Consider the following 26,087-nt stretch of genomic DNA (forward strand, 5'->3'; position numbering starts at 1 on the left):
ATAGGGGGTATCACTATTATTCCTCCTCCTCCCCTTCTTTTTCTAATCAGTGTAATTCAATTTCAATTCAGTTTTTCTTTTTTTTTCATTTTTAAAAACATTTAGACATCACATTCTTTGGTTTAAAAAATAAGGTGAGTAAAACTACGTGAGATGAAAATAGTGTACAATAATTGTGGAACATGATGATTACACATTACCATGTAAACTGAAGGGATCAGAGGGGAGTAAACAATATGCAAAATTCGAAAAATGGAGGAACCCACTAAAAAGACAAAGCTTACAGGATGTGGGGACCTCAGCAGGAAAACATCAGTAAAAAGCACATGCAGAAAAAGAAAAAAGTCTGGAAGTCTAGAAGCACAGAAAAAAAGTCTGGAATCATTATTATAAGTCTTATTATGATCATAATCATCGTTATCATCGATATTGTTATCATAATTACCTTTGTTTCGCCTGCTGGGCTGATGGTGGTTTCCCACACGTGCCACTCGTCGGCGTGACTGATGCTGTGGAAGTCACGTAGTAGGATGACGACCCCGGTCGACTCGGTTACCTGAGACACCTGTTATCGCGAGAAGTAAATTTAGGGAGATAGTGCTGATTATTCTAAACGTACTGTGAAGGGAAAACGTTTTCAGGAGGGACCTCTGGGACCTGAAGGACGGGGAAGTCAAAGTCGATGGTGTACCTACCACCCCCCCCCCCCCCCCCCCCCATTCCAGCTCAGACGGGAAGAACGGAACCTTTGGGAATTCATGGGTGTGTGTTTTTTTTTTTTTTTTTTACGAGCTGGAAAGGTGGGATGGCTGGTACCCTCCCCCTCCCACCCCCCCCCCCCCCCCCCCCCGTTCCGCGGCCCATACAAGGAAACAGTACTAGAGGGCCTTGATAAAGTTGGTTAGGACTATAATAAAATGGGAACCAAGCTATAGATCAGACAGAGACAAAATGTGAACGTAAAATTCATTATATACAAGTAAAATTCATTTTAAGCACAACACAAGCTTCAGCCATGGCTGTTCTTCAGCATGCACAAAATAATAAAAAACAAAACAAAACAAAGCAAAAATACAATGATACAATGTTATAAAGTAGTATAGATGAACGAACAAAATCATTAAAAAGGGAAAAAGGAAAATTATTAACGAGAGCAAAATCACACAATCTTATACAATCAAGTAAATATGAGTTAGGTAAGAACTTTCACATCATATCGATATCCTACACGTCCCCTTTGCAATACTACATGATGTATACCGTATTCTACGAGATTATTCAATAGTGTTCTCTTTTTTGAAATGTTGATCTAATCTCTCTTTTTTTTTGGAATCCGTCAAATGTTCATTGAGATTGCAGATCTCATGACAAGTTATTCAATAATTTAGCCCATGATAACCGAGGCTTTTCTTCTCAAACACTGGTAAAATGAGCGCTTATTATGACCAAAGGGAAGCTTAGAAACGAGCTTCTTATATTGTAAGAAGTGGATCTAAAATGGTGCTGTTGTTGTTTTTTCTTATCATATATGAAGAGTTTGTTCGCAAAAAACGATAAGTCCATTTTTGAAGATTTTGAAGTACGGTCTCTGCCACAATGTACAAAATAATACCTTTTAAATGATATATTGGTCACTACTTAAAGGTACATTTTTGAAGTTATGGTCAAAAGAAGTAAAATTTTTCTTATTATTCTCTTTATTTTTCTTGACATTTAATCGCAAATATCTCCATTTGGCAAATATGGATTTATCGGTTTTCGCGAACAAACCAGGGATTAACTGGACCGTGATTTTGTACATTAAAATTTCTCGCGTCTTAGTTTCAGTGTGTCAAGTGATAAAGTTTCATGAATGAGATTGGTTGGATATCTGGTTTGTACTCTTAAGACAGTTTTAAGCAATCTATTTTGGTTTTTTTTAAGTCATTTTGAACATTTTGTTTTTAAGTATCATATTACACAATAGCATAGAGAGATAGATGAATAGAAAGAATGAAATCTACTTTAATGATTTGTAAGCAGCTGCAAGTGGAAGTGGAACCACGTTATCAGACGGTACTGTAATTATAGGGCCTGTGACAGTCTGTATATCTATGCAAAATGTCGAGTCATATGATCTGATTTGCCCATTAAAGTGGATGGCAAACAGTGATGCGTCGTAAATCAGATATTGACCCTCTGTAGTTGAGGTCAATCAAAGGACATGTTGGAGGAGGTCTTTTTTTTAATTCATTAATTCGAGAACGTTTCAGACATGTAGGCAAAATCTTCTCGTTTGCACGTTTTACAGCGGGACAGCTATTTTAACTTAGTTTACGTGATGACTTTTTGTAGGACTTTGATCCGCTTTTGCTATGTTGATGAACAATCTGGAGCGAGCGTAAGTAAACATAAACTAACTCATCAGTTCTGCTAATCTATACTTTACGAATTTGACCCCGCAATTAAAACTTCTATGTGTTTACCATGTATTGTTTTTGGTATAAGTTTAGGCAACTGAAGGACAACGTAATAACTCAAAGTTAACTAACGGCAAAATCACGGAATCGTCATTAAAAGAAAAGCAAAATATCAAGCGATAGCAAAATAACGTTTATCATAAACTGGAACCTTATTCTAAATCCTTCTAGTTTGCAATTCCCCAATCATTCATATCATATCGAACACACACACACACACAAACATACATCACAATTGCCAATGTGATTATACGCTCTCGTTTAGGAGTTATTCACTGCACAAATTGACATCCGGTTATGTCATTTATCTACTCTGGAAATGACAACATACTGGAGACATGCACCTGGTCAAGTTGAGTACTGGAGTACATGTTGTTATGTACGTTTTCATCTAAAAAAATTGTATCTAGAAGCTTTTCGTAGGAATATTTGCTATGACAAGCACTCCTAGCCTCCTTTATCATATTTTATCCTCCTAAAATGCTAATTGCGGATATTACTGGCTACATGACTTTTGAAATCCTGAGAGCATTACCCTTTGTCATACTAGCTTGGTATATTTTGCTTCCCTAAGTATGTGTTTGTTTACGATAAATTAATGGATTGATCAAACATTAGGTCAAAGAACAGCAGATCAGAATTAATCTAACGGAGAATATATTGTAAGTCATGGATATACAATATGAATGTTTATTCATAACGTACCATATTTGTCAGTTCGTAGCAGACGTTATATAGTATTCGTCTTTTACATGACGCACAACAGTTGAGGACAGAATCAGTTGGGTTTAAATGCAGTGCATATAATGCAATAAAACAGGACGTGCGCGGGAGATGTATAAAGCGGCAAGAGTACTATGGCTCCCCAAATTCGAAATTTCACAGGATTATACTGCCTATTGCAATTACGATTAATTCTATTTGAAAAAGCAAACGTGTCATATTTCAAGAGTACATAAATATATCCAATAAAAAGGGTATGACCGAAAATATCAAGTGGAAGGACATGTTGCTTCTACTCACCCCCGTTTTCTCGTATGAGCCGTGTGGCTCAATCGCTTATCGCGCTGCACGTACGTTCATAATATACGAGAATTATCTCTTCGGGAGGTACTAATCTTATCTCTCTCTCTCTCTCTCTCTCTCTCTCTCTCTCTCTATATATATATATATATATATATATATATATATATATATATATATATATATATATCATACACACATTGTACTTTCTGAACTTGTATATTGCTTTGAGCGAAACCTAAAATATAAAGTTTCATAATCAGTCATCACATTACCGTTAATTTGCCAACAGCAGAAGAACCCATGTGGTACCAGAACTGGAAACACCATTGGTCCGACGCAGTAGGTGCGTATGCGCCTGTGTCGACAACCGCCTTGTCACTAGGAGAACTGACTGCAGTCAGGTCAGCAAACATCATGTGACCTACATGCAGACATAGTTAGTTAGGAATTATAAGAATCATTATCTCATTCTGCCAGTATCATTAATTGCTCCTGACAAGTTGATTCTCAGCTAAAAATGACACTATGAATCAAATATTGTTATCTTTATTACTATTCCATCAATATCGACATTACCTTTAATTGTTCTTGACAAATTAATCCAGATCTAGAATTTACACGGTGAATGAAACCCGAGCTGGCCAATGTATATAATTATCTTCCTGAAAATGAACAACCTGGCAACATTTTCTTAAAACAGATAATGGATAGAAAACAAATACGTGAATAGACAAAACGATCCATAAAGAAATACAGTGATAAATGAATAAGTGATAATGCTAAATAAGCAAGAAATTCATAGCTCCACAAAATATTTTTCTGTCAAATCAATTACTGCTTAGAGATCCGTTTTGCCATGTATAAATTATCACAAGCATTACTACCGTTATAACAATTACCAGACTTCTAAGTTATGGCTGAGGAGGAATTACAAATGTGACTCCAAATTGTAACATTTTATTCTCTTTTTGTTTCCATTCAAAGTGTTTGATGTTTTAATTCAAATTCGAATTCATATCGTTTTTTTCATATAAAGTTATTCAAAGTAATATGCACAACGCTTAACTACATTTAATTTATGTAAAGAATTTCAAATCACACTAACTTCAACAATGCATTGTATGCATTGCATACACTTATAGCAATATCAACATTGTATTTCTATGAATTAATAAGCAATTACAGCTTTATTTTTCAATGTATATGGGAAAGAGGAAATCACAGGAGAAGCATAGCTTGTAAATTTTGTGAATTACTCCGGGAGATTAGGGCATATCAAGATCAGTCAAAGACTCAAAGTATGAAAATTTGACATCATGACGTCAGGCGAAACAAACAGAAGGAAAAGACTATGACAAGGACAAAAACGAAATCAAGGATAAAACAGCCAGACATTCCTCTTGTTCATCCTCATATTTTTTTTATTCACTTGATAATCTGATCTTGAGTTTTACTGCTATCAAGAGTATAAACAAAGTAAAGTCTGATACATGTATATAAAAGGTTATAATTACAATTTTGGTACGTTTGAAAAATGACCTTTTGATTGAGCTCCATTATGATGTATATCGATTGCATGTCTTGTCGCTATATGGTGCGCTGGTAAATATATCATAAATCACACACACACACACACATACACGCCCACACACACTTCATTCTTCAAAATGCAGCTAATAAAACGACATCCTGACCTGAAGCCGTGTGATAGGTCACGTCCACGTCCGGTACCTCCAAGCCCGAGTTGCCCGTTACGATCTGCCAGTTGATGGTGGAGCCGGGCCCATCGGTGATAGAACAGTCCCCGTTCTCAAAGTCGCACGTGTCTTGAAGCAGACATGAAAACAAAATCTCATAAAAGGCTTGGGTTGACAGATATTTGATTTACGAGAGTCACGGAAATAATTATCCATAACGAGGCAATAATCATTAAATTATCTCCTAAGTTCAATTTATGACAGACACTGACTGATGATTATTTTTAAAAATTAATTCTTCAAAACGAATCGTCATGTATTTTTTTTTCTCTACAAAAAAAAGACATTATCATGGTTTAACAGGACGAAGATTGAACTTAAAAGATTTAATGTTTCGTATCTTTTATTCATGACCAAAAATCAAATTCAGTGAAGATATGTTGGCAGGTCAATGGGAGACAATGGTGTGATGACATCATCATTCAATCTGTCCACGTGGTTCTAGCCAATATCATCGTACGTGTATCATAAAAGCATGTGAAGCTGTGAATGGTCCAAACTTCCTTACGCTCTGTCCAATTTTGATAAGATTCCTGCAATTCCTTTAGTTTCATTGATCTCTGGATTATTAAGATGACTATAGAACAATAAATGGAGTTACGTTAAAATCTGCCTACAACAAATAAATAAGTGATCTTCTCTATTGCAACCAAATTTTCTTAAATCTTTTTGCCCTTTTCCTCGAGTCATTTGCACAAAAAAAGAGAAACAGATCAACGAAAAATGAACAGCGTTCCAAATCACTTTTTTTAGGGCGGATTTAAGATAAACAAACAAACTAAAATAGATTTTCATTTCTCTTCAACTCTTTTTTTTCCAATCAAATCGGATGGTCAAACCAGCAAGCAAAAGCGAGAAAGAAGTATACATATATGAAATCCAACTTACAAGGACTCGGGCAGCTCCCTGCGGTAAATTTGATATCATCAATAGCGATGTCACCAAGATAGCTGGGTCCCCTCAAGCCTTCAAAGGCCACCTGTGAAAGGCGGGGAATCATGTAATGGGGATCATTAGTTCTTGTCTGACACGGCAACTACCATTCGGGTAAGGTCAATGACAAGTCTCTATAGCATCTTTATCGGGTAAGCCCTGATGGTTAATAATGTGGAGGCTGTAATACACCTGTTCTGGCCCCTGATCCAGGTACCCTATTTCTCCAACAGATATCTCTTCAGAGCACGTAGTTACAGTTATCATCAGAAGATAGACGTAAGCGAGAGAACAATCAAACCTGCTCACCAATTATAGGTGCCTTGTTTATAGGCATGAAGGTAGATTATCAAAACTCAATTGGATGCAAAACGTAGCATGAACGGGCGGAAAGGTAATTTTATCTGTTGTGGCTACACAAAAAGAGAAGAGCTGCTATGCCATTAGCTCTCTAAAATACTCCTTGTGTTATCGTTGTCATCTGTTTTGTAGTGCATATGATAACTTATTACCTGTGTCTGATCGTGCCGTTTGAAATTGATTCACCAGAGATATCATTGTATTAGGCGCGGTAAAAATGTTAATAATGATAATGATAATGATAATAATGATAATGATAATAATAATAGTAATAATACTAATAATAATGATAATAATAATAATAATAATAATAATAATAATGATAACATTATTATTATTATTATTATCATTATTATTTTCATTATTATTATTATTATTATCATCATCATGATCATGATCATCATCATTATTATGATAGCCTGGTGTAAGAAAAACCATTTAGATCGTAAGTGTTATGCGGTGATGACAGTATCTTCTCATCTAATATCCTTTAAATGAGGAGGTTGTCACTAAAATCACTGTCTTCTTCGAAATATGTTGATGTGCATCTTACATAACTTTTAGACTTATTTCAAATGTTCATGACACCTCCAAGTTTTGTTCTTTAAGGCCCCGTCACACTACAGCGAATGCCCAACGAATGCCCAACGAATGTCCAATACATTTGAAAATTTGAAGATATGTTCACATCCGTTGGAATACTAAAATAGTTCGTAACATGCTTGGCGTTCTTTGTATTCATTAGCTATTCGTCGGGATTCGCAGAGATACGCTGGAGCCGATTCTTTTTTTAAACATGTCCAAAATCTCCAGCGTATCTCTGCGAATCCCTACGAATAGCTAATGAATTCAAAGAACGTCAGACACGCAAACTGTCTTCACATTTTCGAATTCGTTGGGCATTCGCTTGGCATTCGTTGGGCATTCGCTGTAGTGTGACGGGGCCCTTACACTTTGATTCAATAAAAAACATGCACTAACTTTCACTATCAAGGAGAAAAAAGGGAAAGGGAAAAAGAGAACAATGACGAGGTATAAATGAAACTGTTAAAACCTTTCAATATCTTACCTGGTATATTTCTGTCTCCGTAAGATGGAGATAAATTTGATTCCACTGCGGCAGTCTGGGACTCGTCTCTCGAAATATCGCCGTGTTCTTGTTGCCCACTCGTGTAGCAACAGACAGCGCCCCCACATGGGCGCCGAACATCTGATACCAGAATTCAAGGCAGTAGCTGTTCTGTCCGGCGTTCGTCATCGGTTCTGACACAAGCCAAGCCTGCTCACCCTCTGTGTTCCCGTATGCCTGGATGTAGGCGTAATATCCTGAGAGTACGATGGAAGGTAGTAAAAATGGGTCATAACATTGTCCGAGGGACCAGGTAGGGGATAGCAGACACCACCCCTCCACCCTCCCCCCCCCAGTTCTCTTTCTTTCTATCTCTCTCTCTCTCCCTCCCTTTTTATCACTCTCACACACATACAAACACACACACACACACTCACACACACACACACACACAATTTTTGGCTACACAGACCAAAATGCATTTTGATGAATGATTATGAGTTATTATCAATTTACATGCAAAACATCAGGACCAATTTTTAGTATGCCAGTCTACTTCCGTTCACGTTCACCTATGAAGTCGTTGTATGGTTTGATATTGTGCATTTTCGCCCGTTTATTGCCACTGTTTCAAGGAAGAGTTAAATTCCCTACATTTAAGTTTTCTTGTTTTCATGATCTTGATTGTTTAAGGTGAAGCATTTTCAAAACTCTTGTACCCAAATTAATGACTGAATGACAAATTAGCAACACATTCTTAAGACTAACATTCTTGCCTCTTTCTCAAATTTTGGCCCTTTTTCTTAATTGCTCGCTAACAGTGTGCAGGATATACACATTGATGCTGCTCTATCTTATCTTTTCCTATTGTGAATTATGCTGTGAGATTTAGAGGTGCCAATTTGAAGAAGACAGGAAGATTAATGATTCTGCTGCAAAATTCAGCTGGGATTTGACGAACTGAGGGGAAAATAAAAACCATAGCAGTGAGGTCATCCACCTACCAGATTTGTCCCCAATGGTGTGGTCAGCTCCGGGTCCAGTTCCCGGGACAAACGTGTCCCCCGATCCCCTCCTCCAGTTGAAGTTAGTGTTGGACTCGAGGCTCCAGCCGCAGAAATCGGTCTCGAAGTCGCAGTCGTGAGCTTCGGGCTCTGTGAAGTAAAACAGCAGAGATGTTCATGGGTGGGCCCACTTTTCCTAGTGTCTGGACAATGAGCCTACTCAGACCTAGGACCCAACTCCATTATATAACGACGAATGCACTTGTAGTTTGTCACAGAGAAACTCTGATAAACTAGCGATCATCGTTTTTTTTTTCTCCTCTCTCTCCCTTTGATTGGATTTCCAGGACAATGCATAAACTTTCCATGGTCAAATGTACAGCCACTTTGTCCTGCATCATTCCAGGAAATATACCTTAAAGTGATATAAGAGCCAGCCACTGGACAAACGCATAGTCTTGGGTTGATACGCAAAGTAGATCAATCAAAAACTCCATAGTAAAACTCTTCGTTTAAAAATAAAAGATAAATTTTTCGAAGTTCAAGGCATTCCTATACATTCGACGTTCTGGTAGACAGGCAGATTATAATGCACAATTTTCAACATATTTCAAGTATCATATTATTCATTCATTCATTCCATTGATCGTGTAATGTATCTGTAATGTGATTGGCCAAGGAGAGCGTATCCTCCCCGGAGAAGGTTTTCTATCAATGCCTGTTTAAAAAAAAAAACACACACAAAAAAAACTCGGCGTTAAACCCGTGTTTTATGGAATCTGTGGGATGCAAGCACGTGCGAATCTTCGCCGGTGAACGCGCGGGCGCGACGCGCGGGCGCGCCCGGTGAATACAACACAGATTACCAAATGTTTCTTAAATTTTGTCTGCTGATTACTCAAGCGTGATCTTTTTTGTTTTTTTTCCCCATTTTTTTCGCCCAATTCGCAGTTCGTAATATGAGTAGCATTGTAGCAATGATTTACGAAACTGAAGAATCAAATTTATGAATATCCCATTGACATCTTTCAATCCGATCGCATTTTTCAGATTCCTGTATATAGCGTTAATCCACGATGGAGTACCAATGTCTCATTCAGTGCAGAGTTGCCCTGGTGACCTGTATGATGGGGATCTTAGCGTTTGTAGGGTTAGGAGACTTTCTGGTATTCTGAAGGATTCTCACACAAGATGACTCACTTTGACCTGCGCAGACTTCTCCAGTTGCTATAGCAACGTCATCGATGGCCACATCCGAGTAGTAATTCCCGCCAACCTCACCGGACATGATGATCTGATGTAACGAGAATGCAGTGAAAGAGAGAAAATTAGACAAAGGAGATCTACATAAATATAGAGTGGAATATCAAGAAGGAAGGCAGGGATAGCCATCTGTGCTAAACTTATCTTCCATCATTACTTTAATCTATTTCATGTTAATGATTAGTAACGATCTTACTTACTGCGGAATTATTTCACTTTTAAAGTGAATTTCTACTCTGAAAAAATACGTAAAACTAGAGAGGGGCCGTCAAAGGCGGCAGACCCACGCCTAAGTACAAAGTCGGGGTAAACATAATGTGCATCCGGTCATCTACCAGAATTCGGCCACTTAATTGCCAGTGTGCTTTATCACCAGCCAGTGAGTTCTACCAAAGATCGTACACTGAAGTGTACGATCTTTGGTTCTACAGTCACATCACACGCAAATCACATCATTACACATACGGTATTAACACTCATTCACGTACAGGAAAGTCCTTAAGTCTCCTCCAAAAATCCATCGAAAATCCCAAATTCCACCGTCAAAAGTGCAGAATCGGAACTTTTCCAAGCGCGCGCGAATTAAGTCCAGTTTTAAGAGTATTGTCTACACGACGGGTCGCGGAAAAAGCGCTAAAAATCGAGAAATACGCCGTTTTCTTACGGGATATTTTGATTATAGCAAGCCGAGAGTGTGATGATATCAAAGGTCGTATGAGTGTACGATCTTTGATGGTATCCACAAAAGCAAAAAAGAAAAACAAAATTTACGTACCCCCTAGGCAATTACCCCTATGATTAGTGTCTACGGGAATTATTCAATGCAAGGGTTGAATGCAAATGTCTACTGCACCAGTATTCGGCCACCAACGAGCGCCGCAACGTCCCCGGTGCAATTTTGCACCAACAGTGTAGAGCGCGATGCATTTTCAGCGGCCTTGCACACGCATTGACATTGAGCACGCATATCGTGCAGTGTGACTGCGACCGAGCAAAATGCTCCTCTAACGAAAAAAACAATCAATGTTAATTTGAAAAATCATCAAATATCAAAGGTCGTATGAGTGTACGATCTTTGATGGTATCCACAAAAGCAAAAAAGAAAAACAAAATTTACGTACCCCCTAGGCAATTACCCCTATGAAATAGTGTCTACGGGAATTATTCAATGCAAGGGTTGAATGCAAATGTCTACTGCACCAGTATTCGGCCACCAACGAGCGCCGCAACGTCCCCGGTGCAATTTTGCACCAACAGTGTAGAGCGCGATGCATTTTCAGCGGCCTTGCACACGCATTGACATTGAGCACGCATATCGTGCAGTGTGACTGCGACCGAGCAAAATGCTCCTCCAACGAAAAAAACAATCAATGTTAATTTGAAAAATCATCAAATATCAAAGGTCGTATGAGTGTACGATCTTTGATGGTATCCACAAAAGCAAAAAAGAAAAACAAAATTTACGTACACCCTAGGCAATTACCCCTATGATTAGTGTCTACGGGAATTATTCAATGCAAGGGTTGAATGCAAATGTCTACTGCACCAGTATTCGGCTACCAACGAGCGCCGCAACGTCCCCGGTGCAATTTTGCACCAACAGTGTAGAGCGCGATGCATTTTCAGCGGCCTTGCACACGCATTGACATTGAGCACGCATATCGTGCAGTGTGACTGCGACCGAGCAAAATGCTCCTCTAACGAAAAAAACAATCAATGTTAATTTGAAAAATCATCAAAATACGGGCCAGTTTGTGATGACGGAGAACGAACTTTCATAAATCTAGAAGGACATAGTCCCTCAAATAGGCCTAAACGTAAATTTCGGAATTCTTACGAACATTTGAGCAGCGAAGTCGGATCGTTGGGGAGTTTATGTGTTCGTATGGTAGCGGAAAATCGCAAAGTGAGAAACGGGAAATTTTCGGAATGGTCACTATACCATGGGGTCAAAACTTCAAGGTCACACAGAATTTGCAAGGGTCAACCGATTATCACCAAAATCTAATCGATTCTTTCCTGTCATTATCCAAACATTCCCTGAACATTTCGTGCAAATCCGTTTACCCGTTCTCTTGTTATCTTGTACACAAACAAACAAACAAACAAACAAACAAACAAACAAACATACAAACAAACAAACAAACAAACAAACAAACAAACAAAAAAACAAACAAACAAACAAACAAACAAACAAACAAACAAACAAACATACGGAACCCTTTACATAACCCCCTGCCGATTTTCATCGGCGTGGGTAACAATGAAATACCTCTGAGTGTCTATATTTCTTCCATTGGAAATGCGCAAAAATACATATATATATATGCATGTATATAATTATACATAGAAATATATAGAGAGAGAGAAAAAGTGAGAGAGAGCAAGAACAATATTATATACAGGTACTTATAATAACGTGAAATGTTTTGCGGAATAGGGTGGAGGGGGGGGGGGGCTAGCGACGAACGCGAGACTATTACAGAGAACGTGAGAGTCGAAAACTGTGTGTTACGCATAATACACTGACAGTGTTAACTATAGCACGGAGTTTTATTATTGTATTTTGATTAGATATTTGAGATTTGTCAATGTTTCTATATTTTTGACGCATGTTCTTCAACTGCATTTTTTATTGTAATGATTACATATTTGGGGGTCTTTACTTCTGCTGTCCAATCTCCTGAAACATGCAACACAAGTTCGGATTTCATGACGCCTGTAATTAAACACGCCTGTCCATAAATATTATACCCAGTTACATTGTTGTGTCATTGACCAGTGTGTCTATTTGCATTGATGCTTTGTAAACAATACTAATTGGTATTTTTATGTGCGCTATTTTGATGTGTTTTCATTATATATATATATACATTATAAAATTTTGAAACTGATATCTGATTGCATAACTGATAACGTACCTGTGATGTTGTGGTAGTTGTCGTTAACCAGACGAAGCCCTCCAGCCACAAGTTACCTTGCTCACCAACGATGCGTTTTGACACGACGTCCCCACCACCGGTCCGATGGTCGACCGTCAAGCTACCCATAGCGGAGCCGTGCATATGATACCAAAAAGTCACACAGGCACCCGACGCGCCGAGAACGGGAATATCGGGAGAGATCAAGGCAGCAGTATCCCCTAGGGCGCCATCATTGGCCTCGAGATAGAGAAACGTCCCTTGATCTGTAGGGTAGATAATAATAGCAAGAGGTTTCAAAGGCGAGTATGAGCAGACTCTAACAACACATGATCAATTTCGAGATTATAACGATGTAACAGCGGGACAGATTCAGTTGGAATTATTAGCTTATTTCGGAAAGTCTGATAAAATGAAAACTTTAAAAAGTATTGGAACTCATAACCTTCCTAAAACATTCATTGAAACAGTGCCGAATGTTTTACAACCCCGAAAATGAATATTAACAATGAAATTCTGATAACGAATGGCCGGAAAGGATAAAAAAAAAGTTGAAAATCTCGTTTTAGCCAGTTTTGCTCTGCTGGAAAATCGAGGTAAAGATCGGTCTTGAAAAGCAGGGATTAACATCTTGTCCTTTAATTGCTAGCACTAAATTTTCGACAAAGACCTTATTCTATTAGAGAAACATTACATATGGAACTTGTTCAATTCACTTCTTCTGCGTGAAATTTCCTTAAAATCTTGTGTGTGTGTTTTCTTCCAGTTGAGGCAGAACATTGAAGCTAGTATTCTTTTTAAAATGCTGTCAAATCAAAGCCCAGGAATAAATTTTGCAATTTAACGACGGTGGATAATCGAAATGCTAATACCAATAAGGTATTGTTAATCTTGTAGCGGGCTCTGTATTTTATTCTATTTTTAGGTACATTTTGACATATATGTTTCATTCAAAACTGTGATTTTAAACTATATTGTAAATGAAATCTCCATTTCGAAGCCCTATGCATTTGCATGATCTCCTTTGACTCACACATATATATAAATATTTGGAATGTGATTTTATGAAATGAATAAATTGAATTGAGTTTTATTGAATCGAAATGAACAAAGATGTGACTTAAATGATGGCTGAGATGCATAAAAGCAAAGACTTAATTCTAAATTGTGAAATACCGGCAATAAAGTCTATGACAACTGTAACAGAAAGACACATCATCAAATCACTGAGTTGTCGGGTTTTTTTTTTTTTTTTTTTTTTTTTTTTGGACTTGATGGGTTGTAAAGATTATCTGTCATATCATAGTAAACATTAAACAACTCGATAGATCATGAGATAACGAAAGTCTCTCAGTTGTCTACTCTGTATACGAGATTAAAGTCTGCAACCTTGTCATATAAAGACGCCCGCGTGTGGATTTATGTTATATTCCTATAGATTGACTTCGCGTGGATGTTCCGTAACAGCGTGTAAAATGTGAAGAAGAAATTGTAAGGTACATAGATAGATTCTGCGTGGTTATGTGGCATATAATATGCTTTCCCGGGCCACATACACGAGACGCGATCATGCACTTTATGCATGATAAAACGTATATTTAATCCCTATAGGCCTTATAGAATAATATCCTTAAAACAACCAATTTAATCTGTTGTTAACAAACACACACTCATCATCGTATGCATTGGTGTGTATATGTGTGTCTGTTAAATGGATGGAAATCAATCTTCCTATATTATTAGACCACGCCTAAGTCGACAAAGATAATTATATTTAAAAGAAAAAAATGACATGTATATACAGCAGCGTATGAGCACTACGATGAGTGGGAAGAGTCATCCAATCATCAATGTACAGTAATCATGACCTCATGTTTTGACCGAGTGTTTTACCACTATATTAAAGGAAAGTGACCGATAGATACATAATCGATAAAAATAGGAGCAGAATTGCCATCAAGCACTGATCACGTGGACGGTAGCATGACATAAAAAGCGAACTCCACCCCCCACCAGTATGTCCAAAGGTCCTATGGTCTTATCATAAAGTTGACTTGATGGGGTCAAAACAGCAGTTAATATGAAATGACATTAGACAGTTGTTTTTTTTAATTATCACTATTATTATCTATTGAATAGTATCGTGATAGTAGTAACGATTAGATCTAAGGTAGGAAGTCAAAGGTGTCTAAACAGAGTTTTTTTTTTTGTGTGTGTGTGTGTGTGTGTGTGTGTGTGTGTGTGTGTGTGTGTTCCCGGAGATATTTTGTTGAAAAGGATGGAATTTTGGAGATGGGTAAACTTCAGCAAAATGTGCTTTTGCTCTTGTTTAAGAGAGTTAGAAGTAACAAGATCTTGGTAGTTACTTTTGAAATAAATTAAAGACGCTGTCATAATCATATCACATTGTTGACACCTGGTAGTTTATATATAACGAATATTTCAAATTCACGTTACGGAATATCCAATATCAATCAGAGAGGTTCAAGTGAAATAACTGTCACATGGTATCTCGTTCGCGAAAGGTGATTTTGCAACAATTGAGTATCATTACTGTGTGTGTGTGTGTGTGTGTGTGTGTGTGTGTGTGTGTGTGTGTGTGAAAGAAAGTGCGCTTGAAATTAGTGTCATACTCCCATCTTTCACTATTAGTTTAAAAGTCATGCTTCTCAACGGCGAACAAACGGGAGCGGCTTTTAAAGGAGTTTCGTGAAGCTAATAATGTTGTTTTCTCAATTGTAGTTTCTTTTATCCGGAATTACATTAATTAACACAAATATATCAACTCGGGCAGAATTTATTATAAGCAAAGGGACATGAAGAAAAAGAAACAGGAACGGGTTCTCACATTCATAGTAGCTGAAAGATTTTGATGCCGTCTCATTTATAAAGTGTCTCCTATAAAGTAATTCCTTTAAATTCGATGTAACTACCTCATCACATGCTTCACAAACAACTGCGATTTATTATTCCTAACCTGTAGGAGCGTTTACCGGCAGAGAAGACAAAATGGAATATTTCGTTTTTGTCAGACATCAAGGGAGAAAATGTTGCCACGGGTTGTGGTTCTCGGTGTCTGAAATTTGTTCAAAGGATTTACAGGTCTATACCTCATCTTTACCAGGGTCCTGTTTCATAAAAGCTGTTCACAAAGTTAAAAACAACTTACGAGCGACTGGTGATCACCAGAATTTCAATAATTCAGCACAAGAAGCGATCACCAGACTCTCGTAAGTTGTTCGTAACTTTACGAACAGCTTATGAAACAGGGCCCTGGTTCTGAAATACATATAAAGCTTATAATAATAATAATAATAATAATAATAATAATAATAATAATAATAATAATAATAATGATAATAATAATAATAATAATAATAATAATAATAATAATAATGATAATAGTTATAATTATTATTATTATTATCATTATCATTATCATTATTGTTATCATCATCATTATTATCATTACACCTTTATTTGGACCACTTTTGAGATTGTGCTAAATTCATCCTTTATTATAGTATGTTACTTAATCAACACACCACACATTTTCGGATTAACGAACCTGCAGAATATCTAACTGCAAAAACAAAAATTTCAAAAAAAAATCAATAAATGACTTTGTTATTGAAGAATATTTAGCGCACCAGACAGCTCAGAAGTTTAACAATGATAATATAGCAATGAATGGCTTTTTAAGGAGTAAGGGTTGCTGGATAACTTTGAAAAGAGAACATTCCTATAGATTGTTTATTGAATACATGAAGTAAGCTAAGTGGATGCTTGCTTGTTGCCACTGATTTTTATGTTTCTTTGTTTGTTTGTGTTTTTCATCTGCGTTAATCTAAAATTTTCGAAAATTTCCAAAATGTGCATTGAACATCCATTCATTTGCAGTAAATTAGCTAGCAAAGGAAAACAAATGATCACAAAACGTGATTCTTTTTTAATAATTTGTGCATAGAACACGTATTCTTTGGCATTACATGCCTACATGTATTCATTTATCTTTTATTGTTATACAGGTCCTGTCATCAGCAAGTTTAATTTGTCGTCATGATAATTAATGGATAAAATAAATCGAATACGTTCGAGATAACTGACCAGTTCCTTCTTGGGTGTGGTCACTGGTGGGACCAGTGTTTGGTGTGGGCGTGGACCCCTTTTGCCTGGTCCAAGTGAGAGTAGCTGTGTCGTCATCTGCCCATCCACAGTTGCCGAAGTCGAAAGAGCAGTCGAATCCAGGGACCTGGTCGTCTGCCCTGACCTCTGGATGTAAGACACACAGGATGAGCAGGGAAGAGATGCCTATTGCATTGGTTAGCCTCATCTTGGAAGAAGTTTTGTTCAGCAACCCAGCTGGGTTGGAGTAGCGACGGGGAGCGAAAATGCACCCAAGTTGTCCTTTTTGTGCTTTGAGAAAATGATGATATCCTTTCGAACGCGTGTGATGCTGTCGATATTTGTTGGTTAGCTGAGATGCCACTTTCTTTATTTTTCGATGCTCACATGGTTCCCAGCCTCTTCTAATTAAACCAAGCAGCGCAGCATCATTGGTTTATTTCATCCGTTACTACGCGACACACTAAGAAACTGTCACACACACATACATATGAAACGACTCTGTGTGCCTAAGAATATTCCTGCAGAGTCAGTTCGAAGACAAGTATTGTGTCTTCGAAACTTTAAAAAAGTTTCCAAAGTTTTACAACAGATGACACCAAAGCGTGAAGATGATATTCCTGGCCCAAATCCTGAGCAGGAATACCGGCCCAAGATGGCTGCCAAGCGAGTTCTTACACGCTAAATGACTCTGTACATCAAGGCACACAGGTTATAGCTTTCTTTCAAAGTGCAAGACAATAAATAAATATCTGTTCAAACATCAGCGTGTCATCTGAATGCCTCGTACAGCATAGAACGAACAGCCACATCCCACTCATTAGGTGTAAGAATTTCTTTATGATATTGACCGAGTGATATTGCACCCTGGGGACAAAGACCGAGACCAAATGACAATCGATAAAGGCGTGATTATTTCGCCTTCTTTTAAAGTCATGAACGGATATTCAGTTAGAATTCCTGAAGATATCGTGAAAAAAAAAATGAATTTAACCTTAGTTCTGGTTCATAATTCTTCCAGATGTGATTCAAGTTTTGCCGGAACATATTCATACCTTTTTGATGTTTGCAGGCGTTATATGTCTTCCTTCAGTGCGAGACTTTGAAACACTATAGCACACTTGAATTTTTATTCTTCACTTCTGTTAATAAAATCATCTTACTGTTTGTATTAAGTTGCTGTGTGAATATGTTTGTAATGCATAGTACGAGATAAGGAAATCCAAGGCAGAGGTAGAACCAGTCTTTCTTTCTTCTTTGCTAACAGAAATAGAAATAAATGTTAAAGTTTACTCTTACATGAGGAAATATAAAGGAAACCTTTTTGTTGATCAAACGACGTGCAGATGTACTGTATATGTCAAAATGAATATATTGCATGGTCCAACAAAGTGCCTTTAAAACAGATAAATTTAGGTAAACATGGAAGGTCTCGTTAAAGCTTCTTCAGCAGTGATTACATCAGCACTTTGCACTTTGTGTCACCATTTCATCTTGAACAAACAGACAGAACAATCTAAAGAAAGTCGTCTTGTCGGACATCAAATCAAACGAGATAGAATATTCTAGCTACCACGGAAAGATCACAAGAATATACATGTATAGTAAAAGAAGAAGTTACATATTGATACTACATCGAAGCAGCTATATACAGAAGGACATTGAATCTATGTCCTTGTAAGTGTAGAAATTATGGGTAATCATTCTGGTCTTGTCATACTTCTCAGCTGGGTCTTGAAATGAATATTTTTATTTACCCAGAGTTGAACGAATGTCTTATTTACCCAGTGTTGATATTCAAGCTTAGCGAGGGTCTAAGGTCTATATGTGTTGCATGAGAGTAAACGACCCTGGTCATATATAGACCTACAAATAATTATGAAACGTTCTTTTATTTTCATTTTTCGTTTACAGGGCATTTTCCAAAGTTGTTTTAATCTGAAAACGAAATAAGGTTCGTATTCCAAGGATCGCTTGTAAGCATTTTTTTTTTCACTTTGGAATTAGCGAACCTTACTTCATTTTCGGACTCTCAAAAGTTTCAAGGTTTTACAGTAATTGACGACAATGAAAAGAAAATGTATAACGGAGATGTTTATGTTTCAAAGTTATGTTAAAAATACAACTTTGTGTAACTGCTTAAGGGGACTTTCAATGTCCCCTTCCTTTTTCCCACGTTTCGTTACGGTTCGATATTTTGAAGGTTCGTTGATTCGAAAATGTAATAAGTTTTGTTAATCCGGAAATGAAATAAACCTCATGATATGGTGACAAAGTAAGGTGTTGTTGATCACAAAAATTGGAGAATAATACACAATAAAGACAAGCACACACAAACACACTTAACACATACACGCACAGACATGTATAAATGCACACCAAGCACGCATTATACACATACTTATTGACGGACAGGAATATAATCATTCTCTGTACAAGGAAGCATCCCCCCCCCCCCCCGCCGTATGGCGCCCTTCGTCTCTATCACATCGTCATAAGGATGATCCAATCATTACGTAGAAACAGTTATCATTAGAGGTCACTCAAAGAAAGTAAATTCACAGATTTCTCAATTTTCGAATTAACGAACCTTCGAAATAACAAACATCATGCACATTTTTTTTTCACAATGTTCAGAGAACATCAACTCGCCACCCTTTGATCTTCTAACCAGGCGTTAATGATTTTGACACAACACTACACACAACCTCAATAAACACGAACTGGGTCATATACTCATTTTCTTTCCTGGGTTGTTTTCACTACATTTCCAATTAGTATGCAATGCGCTCGTAAATATTGACCATAGAACTGTCTGAGAACGCACGCAACCGCCGTGTAGACCAGGGAGGTATTAACCTTGTGTAGACTCGCTTTTCGCGGTCTTCAATAGTCAGATATGAAGTTCTGGTCACTGATGAACGTCATGACTAAAACTATCTGCAAAAATCGGACCAGGCTGATTCACAAACCTCGTTGTAATTTAATAACGAAAACGCGATGAAACCTCCTCCCGGGTTAGAAAATGGAAACAGCCGTCCCACGCATGTGCAGAACACCATTTTTGCCTAAAAGGGTAGTCTAAGTGTTCGCGTTGCAGATCTAAAGCTCGCCAGTGTTAACTCGCCGACACAACGCGAGTTTCAACCCATCTTACATTGCATGACAATTTTTACGTTTGTGTGTACGTTTATTTGCATTCATACATGGACACATTGTGTTTACGAGTGTGTGCGTGTGTGTGTGTGTGTGTGTGTGTGTGTGTGTGTGAGTGTGTGTGTGTGTGTGTGTGTGTGTATGTCTGCGTGTGTGTGTATATATATATAAATACAAACAAAGCAATTTGTTTTGTTTGTATTTTTAATTGCATTTGTACTGTTTTTGTTCATGTTATACACCCAGAATGGGTTGATTTATGAATGATTTGAATGAAATCAATAAATATTAAAGGGGATGGCTAGTAACTGATCAATAGGAATCAGTGGGAATGCTGGGGGATGATTGTTCCAATCCTTGTGGGATTCATTTAAGAGGACATTACATATCTATTGCTGTGTGAAAATTATTTGCTTCAGAATGGTCTCATATTCAAGTATAAATGTCCAGTTTAAAGTTTCCAGGTTAGCATGCCTGTACAGTGACGGAGCGATCGTAAACGTTAAACTGCACATTACTTGAATATGAGACCATTCTGAAGCAAATAATTTTCACACAACAATAGATAGATATAATGTCCTCTTAATTCCTACTGATCAGTTACTAGCCATCCCCTTTAAGGAAAAAAAATGTGTGTCTGTGTGCCTTTGTACGTATGCGCAATTATAAACTCTTCTTTATGAAGATAATATTCTTCATGATATATTGTATGACAATGTAGAAAGTCGCCGAAAAGTTCTCAATAATTGTCAACCTGTCTGGCTGGGAAGGCGAAGCTTTTCTAGATAGTTGTATTTGGTGCTTTATTATAGACCGTCAAATTGAAATCACTATACTCTTTCTCGCTGGGAAAGCGAAGCTTTTATATATATATATGGTGCTTTACAGACCGTCTAATTAAAATGACTACACTGTTTTCTGGCTGGGAAGGTGAAGCTTTTCGAGATTACTTTGGTGCTTTATAGACTGTCAAATAAAATTTACTACACTGTTATCATGGTTATATTGCATTATTATGTAGGCCTATAAAATCAAAATCAAAAGATATGCAGTCTACTCTTGCAGAGACTCCAACTCTCCCTTTTTCGACGGGAGATCTCCCGCCGAAAACCCATTTTTGCAAAATTTCCCGTTCTCCCGTTTGAGATTTAGTTTCTCCCGCCCTGGCTCCTTGTCTCCCGTTGGAAAGGATTTCTTACATATTTCTATCGTATGTTGACAAATAAGCCTTAGATAGCACCAGAGAGCATCTAAAACCCTGGGAATTTCGCGCTTCGCACACATCAACTTTGAGTCTCCCGTTTGCTAGGGGTTTCAGTCGGGAGAATCTCCAGATCAGAAGGTACTTTGGGTTGGAGTCTCTGCTCTTGATGTTGACTTATCATACTCCCCCCCCCCCCCCTTAATAGAATAGGGATGAGGGTACTTGTGAAATGTGCTGGTTGGTTATAAATATTCTCTGTTTTTGTGTCTGGTTTTTTGTTTTGTTTTTCATTTGAAGGTGATTAGAAAACTAAATGTACTCGTGAAGCATTCAAATCCATTGATAGTTGGCGCTATCCACCGTTCTGCAAACAAAACAAACAAAAAAAAAACCTACTAAAATGAGAACCATTATTGTGACCGAACTATCATTCGTTGCCGGAGTAGAACATGATTTGCATATAGAGCCTACTTTGGTATACATTATAAACTGTTGTTGCATTAAAACTATCACAAGGTTATCACCGTTATGTTCATTGATACACAAAAAGTAACATGTACAACAATTGAGTCATTTGGTGTCTGCCGTCAAGCTCTGGGTAGAAAGTGAGAGAGAGGTAGAGGGAAGGAGGAAGAGAGGAAACGAAGGAGAGTGCGGAATTGCTAATGATGAATTCGGAGAACCTGACGGCAAGACCCAAAATGCAATCTGCAGCATGTTGACAAGATTGTTTAATCGGACAATATATAATACCACAATATTACATAAAACATTACAAATTAATTCAGTGTCTCCAAGATATGCAATCAATAAAAACTCTTTATTTTGGATCGGTAATAAATTACAATAGCCTCATAATACAACACGCGTGTTTATTTCAGATCCAAAGTTGGTCAGTCGTGCGACCGAAAGTCGTATATACTGTACATACACGGAGTGTGCAGCGGGCTAAATGTCTGATGTCTTATTATTGCAACCTATAATTTCACACAGCTTCACTTAATGGGTCCATGATGTCAGCTTCCAAACGACAAAGAGGATGTTTGGGAAATTGCTGCTAATCCTTGTTTTCATGTTTTATTCAACGTAATGACGATGCAGCTGAACTGCTCAAAGCTCGCCTCACAAGGGTCGATGGTGTATCACTCTTAAATGTAATATCAACGCCAAATGTAATATCGACCCTAATACACCTAAACCTATATGTAATAACAACCCAAAACGTCTGCCTTCAGGCTTCACCGTAATTAACAACTCATAACAGTTTTGAATAATAAGTGGTCGCGCATCCCAAAATCAAGGCTTTCTCCGTTCGATCAGTGTGTACTCGCTTTGGAGTACACAACAAATGGAAAACAAACACAAGCATACTTATCCAACTCACAACAGTAACTGAGCGATCAAGAGCGTGTCAATTCTTGTTAAAGTGTATAGGGCTTACTATGAAACGACAAATGTTCATGTACATTATGATTTTGCAAAATTAAGATTCACGCCAAAGTTCTTGTCTTCACTATTATGCATTGAATGCCAGAAGCAATTCGCCAAAATTTCATGACTCGAAAATGATACCTGCTTTACAGTATAACAATCAGGAACAGATTTTTCGTTTAATTCCCACTTTTGCATTTCTATTCTGAAGGTTTCTTTTAAAAATCTCTTCTAGCAAAATCATTTATCTAGTGAGACGCGTCGTCCCAAGACAAGATGCAATAACCCATTTTCACTACCATATTTTATTCAGTATATAAGAGACATGTGACATTTTACACAAGTAAATTGCTGTACGCACCCTAGATAATGCAGCAAGAGACGAAGTTAGAATTTCCAACAATGTTATTTGTTATTCTGTTTTCATTTGTCTGTTTTGTCAAGTTCATCACATAGTTGGTGAGAGAGGTGCGTGGCAGTGACTTGACGTACCTGTCGGTACTTACTTAAAAACTTACCACATAATTATGCACATCTGACAAACATCCATAAAGTGATATTTGACGACGCTATTAGAAGACAATACGACCAGAATTCCTTCTTCTAAATGTCATCTCTTTACAGTCTCTTTATTTATCACTGAACACGTAGTGGCTCTTATTTCAGTGTTATTGCATTTTCTGCCAGCCCTCATTTTCTGCAGATTCACGATGAGGCAGAACAAACATTTTGTCAAACTTTGTTCAGAAGACAGCTCTATAAATGCCAATGGCTCCACGTGATGATGTGTCGTTGTAAACAGTACTAAAGTCCCCTCTCCCTTTCAATATATTGTGCAATCCAACAAATATTTCCCTTTCTAATGTACTGTTAACCTAGGTATGAGGTGTTCCTTTTTTTCCTCGCTTTAATTGCTAATCACTTGTAATTGGTTCGTTTGTGCATTGTGATCAGAACTGTAACGTTTTCTTGGTTGTAGTCTTCAATAAGTGTTAGTATTCGTTGAAACGAAACGTTGGCCTATACCCATTATTCATTTGTACTATAAATACCCAAATACCTTTAACAAAAATATGGTATTTTGGAATAGATGTTGGGGAGAGTAAGTCATAAGCTTTCTCCAAAGTGAGAATTGACGAAGTATGGAGAAGTTTCGAGAGTTCACTCGTACCTCGCAGTGATGCCTGGTTGTTTGTCTCTAATATACCGTATGTCCCCCCCCCCCCCACCCCTAAAAAAAAAATTACAACGAGACCCTCCGCAATGATATCTTTAAAAATATTGAATCAATCTAAATACAAATTCAGAGTATGAAAGAAAAATTCATTGCCCACATCTTACAGAAAACCCCATTCGATTTGCTTCAGTGGTCAAAGAGAAATGAGGAATTTTGTAGAAATTCTTCCGTCGAGATTTTTTTTTTTCAAATTATTATTATTATTGCAACTGATAGGCAAATTGCCGTACACCGACGTAAATAAGCACTGAATTGATCAGTGTTTAAGTAGTAGCCTGTCCGGAGATCAGGAGGTCGTAAGTTCGAATCCTCCTCGAGTACGTACGCCCATGATTTGATTTATCATGGCTACTACTAAATGACTGATCAATCAGTGCTTATTTACGTCGATGTAGGGCAATTCGTCAATCAGTTGCACTCGGGGCTTGCCATTCATCTACACGTTACACCAAGGAGGTACTAGGCAAGCTTGCCTAGTACCTCCTTGGTTACACTAGGAACTGACTTCCTGCTACCTAGCCTTCACAAGCTGTCCCGCTGTACTGTAAAACATGAAATATTCGCGGCACGAAATTTTCGCAAATTGGAGCCGACAGCCTTTTTCGTGGCATGAAATTTTTGCAAATTGCCACTGACATTCAATGCATATAGTATAGACAAGAAATTTCGCACGCATTTTGATTTTGCGAATCTTGGCGCTCGCGAAATTCGCGAAATTAAAATTCACGCGAACATTCCTCGTTTTACAGATATACTGTATATACCAGACTCCCTCCGTGTCCCCCCTTTCTTTTCTACATACACGTTCCTTTTCTTTAGAAGACTAATTATCATTGAAGGTGACAAAAGTGACAAAATTTACTTTTTTAAAAGACAGACATGCCTTCTTCTCTACAATAGTTTCAGCATTCAGCTGAAAGACATAGGCCTAACAATTCTATAAATGCTTGATTGATATAGCTTGAACTTTTACCTGAAATGTTTTTTTTTTCTCGGAGTTTTAAAACATACCAACAATAGGATTTGTTCTATGAACTAAGATCCTTATTGACATGTAATTTTATCGGTATTAAAAGAAAAAAACAAAGAGCTTGACTCTAGATCGGGGAAATATTAAACATCTGGATTGAAAAAAAAAATGTATGCTTGAATGTGGCTCATACAGTGTTGGTTGTCCAGGTAGGTATACTAACGGTGGATGAAATGAATCTCTCATCATTACACGCACGTCGAGTCCTAAACTGTCTTATGACACATATACTTTAAACTTTTTTTTTTTTTTTTGCTTTGAGTCAAACGTCCCGTGATAATCATAAAGCTAAAAAATATTGTTTGAAAGTCAAAGAGCAACTTGGGAAGACTTGGGAGAGTGGCTAGAAGAGAGTCGCAATGTTAGCACTGACTGTAGAAAAGAAGATAACTCGCAGGCACTTGAGGTATATATAAAACACGTGCTCCAACGATAAAAGATGGAAGACGTACCTCATATACATGGCTGAGGCGTGGTGTACACATTTCTTACCGCGGATTTCACGTTACATATCTTCATCACTGATAGCCCCTGATCGTGTTGACACACTACAATACACAGAAACAACGAACGAAGTCAAATGCAGACAAACCTTGATCTCTTTATCTTGTTTAAAGCTGACCTTGTATCGCCGACAAACATCAATTTCGATAACTCAGTTGTAAAATAGCGCAGGTTTATGGAGGCATATCTTGCCATAATTAGATGCTTCTGACTGTAGTAATGACTTGGTCAATTCTTCTTGATCTCTCGTCTTCTGATGATAAATTTTTTGTCTCCATTTTTATGCGAAGACGTAAGATGCGAGTGCAAAAGTTCATCATATCGAAACTATGAGATCGAAACTATGAGATCTTTCTTTGCCTTACCAGGCCTTACACAATATTTTTGTGAAACAGCAGAGGTACGCGTTCAGTCCGTCATTGGGATTTGTTGGTACTCTGTTCATATAATATCAATTGGTATGGCACGTATTTTATTTTAAAAAGTCCAAAAACGAAGGCAATTTCGGGGCAAAATGTCACCTCATAATGATTCTCTTTCCTTTATCATCCCAATGTCACTACTTAGTATCTGACCCCACCTCCCCCCCCCCCCCTTGGACCTAAGAC

The 26,087-nt window shown here is 37.6% G+C and overlaps 1 protein-coding gene across 1 annotated transcript in view; it reads right to left on the reverse strand.

Annotated features, from left to right (window-relative positions):
• The window catches only part of LOC139734015 (MAM and LDL-receptor class A domain-containing protein 1-like), a 32,652-nt gene extending 15,527 nt beyond the window's left edge, over nt 1-17,125 (reverse strand). The window contains exons 1-9 of the mRNA XM_071644824.1: nt 16,900-17,125; nt 12,793-13,058; nt 9,809-9,902; nt 8,609-8,758; nt 7,605-7,861; nt 6,131-6,221; nt 5,180-5,311; nt 3,758-3,906; nt 446-565 (exon numbers count right to left, since the gene is read on the reverse strand). Coding sequence (XP_071500925.1) covers nt 446-565; nt 3,758-3,906; nt 5,180-5,311; nt 6,131-6,221; nt 7,605-7,861; nt 8,609-8,758; nt 9,809-9,902; nt 12,793-13,058; nt 16,900-17,125 — 1,485 coding nt within the window. The remainder of the gene's footprint in view (nt 1-445; nt 566-3,757; nt 3,907-5,179; nt 5,312-6,130; nt 6,222-7,604; nt 7,862-8,608; nt 8,759-9,808; nt 9,903-12,792; nt 13,059-16,899) is intronic.
• Between the last annotated feature and the right edge of the window lie 8,962 nt (nt 17,126-26,087).

Source organism: Diadema antillarum, unplaced genomic scaffold (genome assembly GCF_040938485.1).
Source record: "Diadema antillarum isolate AM-2024a unplaced genomic scaffold, OU_Dant_1.0 scf00000025, whole genome shotgun sequence".
Taxonomy (NCBI): Eukaryota; Metazoa; Echinodermata; class Echinoidea; order Diadematoida; family Diadematidae; genus Diadema; species Diadema antillarum.